We start from the raw sequence: 8,158 nt of genomic DNA on the forward strand, positions 1-8,158 counted from the left end.
TAATCACAATGGTTTTCATTTAAAAAAAAAGTTATACTCTACAGATGAAAGGAAGAGGACAACCAATTACTCTTCACAATAAACATACATGAATACACACGTACACAGGAACAGATTGATCAGCACAGTGTAGACACGGGTTTAGTCGTGAAACAGAGCAAAAGTAACCAGGTGACAGACACGATCCTTAATCACCAGGCTGCTTATCAGGCAAAAACTCTCCAGCACGCCGACGCGCTGAGTTTGCACGAGCGATAACAGACATGTCCGGCCCTAAATAGTAGGGCTTGGCGAGGACAAGAAAGTTCATGTTGAAATCAGTGACACACATTCCGAATCAGTTAGTCATTCTGGGATACTCATTGTTTTTTTGCGAATGATTAGTTGTGGCTATTTCAGGTTGATAAGTCATACGCACTGTCCTACAAAGATATCTGCCCATGGAAGTCATTATTTTGTATGCCTGAAGTTCTTCCGGTCCAGCCGGTGGTTGTGAATGACTTTTGGACGCGCCTCAATTTTGATACAATCATTTGAACGAAACACTGCTAAGTCTGTGCTCAAAATTCACAGAGGTTTGTAGTACTTATTATCTTTTGCCGCCATTTGCAATTGCGTCGGTGGTGTTTGAATCAAAATCAAAATGGAGGACGGTCGAGGAACCGGTAGTGTCACCTGGAAATCAGCCATGTTGACTCTGTGTTTTGTGTCATCACTTCTTCTGCAAGTCGCAGGTAAGAAGACAAAAGTCAAACTCAACTCTTTGTTTTGTGTGTGCGTCTCTAGAATACCTGCAAACCAAGGCTGGAAATAAAAACAAGGGATCTCTCTCTACTTAATCAATGACCTAATTTGCATATTTTACGAGTTGTCTTCCGGGTAGTGTAGTCTTTGAAAAGCACAATTCTACAGACAAATAACAAGATCTGGAAGGTTTTATATATTGGGTAGTAAGGGAGAGGACACTATTTGCGACTGCAAGGTCAGTTTTCGCACGAGGTCGTTTTTTTCGGCAATGTTGCGCTTGTTAAAACACTTCGTTTTATAGGTACTAATCGTTTTACGTTGCTACGAATATATATATACGTGTACTACGTCGTCAAAAATACTGTCATGGGCAGAAATGTTTTGATGCTACTCTTTGCTGATTGATACTTAAATTTAAATGTTCTATATCATTGCTGTTAATTATGTGTGGGAATGTGTGCGTGCGCACGTCGTGTGTTTTCAATGCACACGTGTGCATGCTTTGTGTTTTTGATGGCCTTTGAACCCGGAAGACCGGTCATTCAGGACCACACTGATTTGGATGAGAACGTGCTTAGTACGGTGTGTGTGTGGGTGGGTGTGTGTGTGTGTGTATGTGTGTTTGTGTGCTTGTGTGTGTGTGTGTGTGTGTGTGTGTGTGTGAGGGGGTGGGGGGGCGGGCGGGCCAGGTCACAGTGAAGGGGTGCGCTCATGGCTGTAGGCACTTACCAGCTACAGTTCTAAATTATATAGCTTTTTGGGCTGTTGTCCCTTAAAAACAAGAGAACAATTCTATGTTTTTGTTTGTTTTCAGGATAGTAATAATTTTTGTTTGTTTGTTGGTTGGTTTGTTTGATTGTGTCTTTCTTTCTTTATTTGAACTCCGTTTGATGTTGATTTGCTTTGTTAAATCCCCATAATCCCAACAGGATTGATTCCTACAAGGAAAGAGCTGCAAATGAGTTCAGTTCTACTTCTGGTGATTGTCTCATCATCATCTGCATATCAGTCTACTTCAAAGACCACCAGGTCAACAAAACGTCCCATAAACTATAGCCTTTCTTTATCTTGATTCCTTCAGCCAATGTCTGTTCTGTACTTACTTCTCGTTTCTGTAAACTCACAAGCACGTGATCTTACAAGCCCCAAACCACCACATGCATCTATAGGGAGGACGTCAGCCGGCTTTGTTTATCTCACACAAACTTAATACGTAACCGCTCGATGCGTTTTCGAATTAATCCAATTTGGGGTAAAATCTATCGAATTACATCACAAATCTGCTTCAGTTGTAAGATCTTGACATGCTTTTCTCCCTCAAGATAATGGTACCACTTAAAATTGGCAGAGAAACATTCAGTCTGAAGTTGATTAATTTTTGGCTGACGCCTGGCTGACGTCCTCTCAAAAGCTGCATGTCAAACCACCATTACCAACAGTCGACGTGCGGTGATACATATGCCCTTTGACCTTCTCTATAAATAGACGGGGGGTATCCCGGACTAAAAGTAGAATACGGTTTTGTGGGACCGCTGTTCCGTCGGTTTCCGAGTTTCTCCGTTCGTATTTGCATATTGTGCGTTCTTTCAATCTCACTGTTCGAGGTAAGTTAAGTTGATAACTGACCCTGCCTATGCTCCCGTTCACTTCGTATACGTTTGGAAAGCAATCTCAAGTATCGTTGATTTCAAGTGTGACCGACATTATGTTGTTGTCTGGCTCCGAAACGCATTGACCAATTGCCGAAAGGCGCTGACGTCATTGCATTAAAAGATTTCCCTACCCAGAATTCCCCACAGATTTTGAGACTTGGAAGATTTAGTTCGGGATGACGACGCTCTATTGCCGGTTTAGTATATAAAGGGAAGCAATCGGTTAAAAACAGGCGTCGACAGAGGCAATGAAGGAGGATACCAACTTGTAGATAACATACATGGTAAATTGAGAATGGAAGCAAACTCTAATCGGTCCTGAATTGCCAAATAGGTTGAAGGGATATTCTTCTTCTTCAGCGTTCCAGAAATTCTGGTGACGTGTGAGCTCGTTTGCCCATTTGGGTTCCCCAAACTATACTCTGAGAGCATAGTCAGCTTTGAAGGGATATAACAAACCAACACGCAACCAACCAACTACTTTGCGTTTCAGAGTGCAACTATGCGGCGCTGTACAACTATGACCGCAACCTGTACGTGGACATGCAGGACTCCTTTGTTCTGGACAACTTCAAGACCGTCACGCTGCCCCGCACAATCAACTACTATGGCCAGCAGTACTCTACGCTGCACGTGAGTTTCTTGTCGACAGAAATTACATGACTTTCATCTTAGCATCCTGAAAAAGGCAGTTTATTGTTGCCGAAATATTGGTTTAAAAAAAATGTATTCAATTATTTTCATGACAAAAACAAAACATGGTTTTCAGCATAACTAACTCAAGCATATAATGCTTATTTTAAGTAATCCTGGTATGTACATAACAAAGGTTAACATGATGGCGGACTAAATACATTTACTCGTTTCAGGCAACGATAACAAACAGAAATATTGATGAAGAACATACCAAACCTGGTTTCCTGTTGTGTCCTCTTTCTGTTTAGAAATAACATGGGTTTTGTGAAGTGCTGTTCATAATTATGGCAGACTTACAACCAGCTTTCAATCGATTTTTTGTTTTAGTTTTCAAGTCGCTGCTAAATCTGAACTAAATTGGAACTAAATCCGTTAGACCGTTCATATGGCAGACTTTCTGCCGACTTGGTTTTAGCGACTTCTGAGTAACTTCAAACCAACAAAAGTTGGTGGAAAGTTGGCGGGAAGTCGGTGGAAAGTCTGCCACATGAATGGCACGAAAGTCAAATTGACGCCGACAGTCAAAAAGGTCAGAAAGCTTCATTTCGTGTCCAGCTACTCAGACCACTATCTCAAGCACTTATAAACTATCGCATGATCTCATTTCCATCGCCTCCCTCTACTCAAAGGTGGCCATGCTCACTTTTTCATTTCATCCTCAGTTTCTAATAACCGGGAGTTAACTGTGCCTTCTAGACATATCCAATAGAGTTGGTTAATTCATTTTTATTCTGACTTTGACCAAATCATATTTAAAGACGCACTCATACAAATATGTACATATTTATGCGACAGCTCACTGGAAATAAATTGTTTAACGTCATGTACCACAGAACAAGTTGATGAATAGCATTTAATAGTACAGAATATCCTTTACTAGCATAAGATAGCATTTACTGGCATAGAATTACCCTTTAACAGCATAGAATAACATTTAATATCATAGAGAACCATGTAATAGCACAAAATAAAGATTAAAAATCATGTTGTCTTTCTTAAGCTGGCCAGCACCCACTGTGGAAATTCAAATAAAACAAGTCGCGTAAGGCGAAATTACTACATTTAGTCAAGCTGTGGAACTCACAGAATGAAACTGAACGTAGTCCGCCGCTAGTGCAAAAGGCAGTGAAAGTGACGAGCCTGTTTGGCGCGGTAGCGATTGCGCTGTGCTTCATAGCACGCTTTACTGTACCTCTCTTCGTTTTAACTTTCTGAGCGTGTTTTTAATCCAAACATATCATATCTATATGTTTTTGGAATCAGGAACCGACAAGAAATAAGATGAAATAGTTTTTAAAACGATTTCGGAAATTTAATTTTGATCATAATTTTTATATTTTTAATTTTCAGAGCTTGTTTTTAATCCAAATATAACATATGTATATGTTTTTGGAATCAGAAAATGACGAAGAATAAAATGAAATTGTTTTTGGATCGTTTAATAAAAAAAATAATTTTAATTACAAGTTTCCGATTTTTAATGACCAAACTCACTCATTAGTTTTTAAGCCACCAAGCTGAAATGCAATACCAAACCCCGGGCTTCGTCGAAGATTGCTTTGCCAAAATTTCAATCAATTTGATTGAAAAATGAGGGTGTGACAGTGCTGCCTCAACTTTTACAAAAAGCCGGATATGACGTCATCAAAGGTATTTATCGAAAAAATGAAAAAAACGTCCGGGGATATCATACCCAGGAACTCTCATGTAAAATTTCATAAAGATCGGCCCAGTAGTTTAGTCTGAATCGCTCTACACACACACACACAGACAGACAGACAGACAGACAGACAGACAGACACACATACACCACGACCCTCGTCTCGATTCCCCCCTCTATTTTAAAACATTTAGTCAAAACTTGACTAAATGTAAAAACTACGGTATTCATACAAACTATGACCAAGAATACATGAGGCTACGTTGTCCATGCAGGAACACCACTATAAGCTTCTAGCTTGTTGCTGTTACCTGTGTATTTTGTATACATGTCATGATTGTAACTTTTGTTAAAATAAACTTATGTTTAAACCAATACATGAGGTTGGATTTTTTCCAACCGAGTAGTTCATTTGTTTTCAACACTCCAAAAATAAAAACAAATAGACTGTTTTTTGATTCATTCATTTGTTTTCAACACTCCAAAAATAAAAACAAATGGGCTGTTTTTTGATCTATTCATTTGTTTTCAACACTCCAAAATAAAAACAAAGAGACTGTTTTTGGATTCATTCATTTGTTTTCAACACTCCAAAAATAAAAACAAATAGACTGTTTTTTGATTCATTCATTTGTTTTCAACACTCCAATAATAAAAACAAATAGACTGTTTTTTTATTCATTTATTTGTTTTCAACACTCCAAAAATAAAAACAAATAGACTGTTTTTGGATTCATTCATTTGTTTTCAACACTCCAAAAATAAAAACAAATAGACTGTTTTTGGATTCATTCATTTGTTTTCAACACTCCAAAAATAAAAACAAATAGACTTTTTTGATTCATTCATTTGTTTTCAACACTCCAAAAATAAAAACAAATAGACTGTTTTTGGATTCATTCATTTGTTTTCAACACTCCAAAAATAAAAACAAATAGACTGTTTTTGGATTCATTCATTTGTTTTCAACACTCCAAAAATAAAAACAAATAGACTGTTTTTGGATTCATTCATTTGTTTTCAACACTCCAAGAATAAAAACAATTAGACTGGGTTTTTTATTCATTTATTTGTTTTCAACACTCCAACAATAAAAACAAATAGACTGTTTTTGGATTCATTCATTCGTTTTCAACACTCCAAAAATAAAAACAAATAGACTGTTTTTGGATTCATTCATTTGTTTTCAACACTCCAAAAATAAAAACAAATAGACTGTTTTTGGATTCATTCATTTGTTTTCAACACTCCAAAAATAAAAACAAATAGACTGGGTTTTTTTATCCATTCATTTGTTTTCAACACTCCAAAAATAAAAACAAATAGACTGTTTTTTGATTCATTCTTTTGTTTTCAACACTCCAAAAATAAAAACATAGACTTTTTTGGATTCATTCATTTGTTTTCAACACTCCAAAAATAAAAACAATTAGACTGGGTTTTTTATTCATTTATTTGTTTTCAACACTCTAAAAATAAAAACAAATAGACTGGTTTTTGGATTCATTCATTTGTTTTCAACACTCCAAAAATAAAAACAAATGGACTGTTTTTTGATTCATTCATTTGTTTTCAACACTCCAAAAATAAAAACAAATAGACTGTTTTTTGATTCATTCATTTGTTTTCAACACTCCAAAAATAAAAACAAATAGGCTGTTTTTTGATCTATTCATTTGTTTTCAACACTCCAAAATAAAAACAAATAGACTGTTTTTGGATTCATTCATTTGTTTTCAACACTCCAAAAATAAAAACAAATAGACTGTTTTTGGATTCATTCATTTGTTTTCAACACTCCAATAATAAAAACAAATAGACTGTTTTTTTATTCATTTATTTGTTTTCAACACTCCAAAAATAAAAACAAATAGACTGTTTTTGGATTCATTCATTTGTTTTCAACACTCCAAAAATAAAAACAAATAGACTGTTTTTGGATTCATTCATTTGTTTTCAACACTCCAAAAATAAAAACAAATAGACTTTTTTGATTCATTCATTTGTTTTCAACACTCCAAAAATAAAAACAAATAGACTGTTTTTGGATTCATTCATTTGTTTTCAACACTCCAAAAATAAAAACAAATAGACTGTTTTTGGATTCATTCATTTGTTTTCAACACTCCAAAAATAAAAACAAATAGACTGTTTTTGGATTCATTCATTTGTTTTCAACACTCCAAAAATAAAAACAATTAGACTGTTTTTTTTAATTCATTTATTTGTTTTCAACACTCCAAAAATAAAAACAAATAGACTGTTTTTGGATTCATTCATTCGTTTTCAACACTCCAAAAATAAAAACAAATAGACTGTTTTTGGATTCATTCATTTGTTTTCAACACTCCAAAAATAAAAACAAATAGACTGTTTTTGGATTCATTCATTTGTTTTCAACACTCCAAAAATAAAAACAAATAGACTGGGTTTTTTTATCCATTCATTTGTTTTCAACACTCCAAAAATAAAAACAAATAGACTGTTTTTGGATTCATTCATTCGTTTTCAACACTCCAAAAATAAAAACAAATAGACTTTTTTGATTCATTCATTTGTTTTCAACACTCCAAAAATAAAAACAAATAGACTGTTTTTGGATTCATTCATTTGTTTTCAACACTCCAAAAATAAAAACAAATAGACTGTTTTTGGATTCATTCATTTGTTTTCAACACTCCAAAAATAAAAACAAATAGACTGTTTTTGGATTCATTCATTTGTTTTCAACACTCCAAAAATAAAAACAATTAGACTGTTTTTTTTAATTCATTTATTTGTTTTCAACACTCCAAAAATAAAAACAAATAGACTGTTTTTGGATTCATTCATTCGTTTTCAACACTCCAAAAATAAAAACAAATAGACTGTTTTTGGATTCATTCATTTGTTTTCAACACTCCAAAAATAAAAACAAATAGACTGTTTTTGGATTCATTCATTTGTTTTCAACACTCCAAAAATAAAAACAAATAGACTGGGTTTTTTTATCCATTCATTTGTTTTCAACACTCCAAAAATAAAAACAAATAGACTGTTTTTTGATTCATTCTTTTGTTTTCAACACTCCAATAATAAAAACAATTATAGACTGTTTTTGGATTCATTTATTTTTTTTCAACACTCCAAAAATAAAAACATAGACTTTTTTGGATTCATTCATTTGTTTTCAACACTCCAAGAATAAAAACAATTAGACTGGGTTTTTTATTCATTTATTTGTTTTCAACACTCCAAAAATAAAAACAAATAGACTGGTTTTTGGATTCATTCATTTGTTTTCAACACTCTAAAAATAAAAACAAATGGACTGTTTTTTGATTCATTCATTTGTTTTCAACACTCCAAATATAAAAACAAATAGACTGTTGTTTGATTCATCCATTTGTTTTCAATTTCGTAT

General features: G+C 34.3%; 1 protein-coding gene across 1 annotated transcript in view; it reads left to right on the plus strand.

Moving 5' to 3' along the window:
• The first annotated feature begins 370 nt into the window (after nucleotides 1-370).
• LOC138969215 (sushi domain-containing protein 2-like) overlaps nucleotides 371-8,158 on the plus strand; it is a 31,746-nt gene continuing 23,958 nt past the window's right edge. The window contains exons 1-2 of the mRNA XM_070341958.1: nucleotides 371-734; nucleotides 2,893-3,032. Of these exons, the coding sequence (XP_070198059.1) occupies nucleotides 644-734; nucleotides 2,893-3,032 (231 nt within the window). The 5' untranslated portion in view covers nucleotides 371-643. The remainder of the gene's footprint in view (nucleotides 735-2,892; nucleotides 3,033-8,158) is intronic.

Source organism: Littorina saxatilis, linkage group LG6 (genome assembly GCF_037325665.1).
Source record: "Littorina saxatilis isolate snail1 linkage group LG6, US_GU_Lsax_2.0, whole genome shotgun sequence".
In the NCBI taxonomy this organism is placed as follows: Eukaryota; Metazoa; Mollusca; class Gastropoda; order Littorinimorpha; family Littorinidae; genus Littorina; species Littorina saxatilis.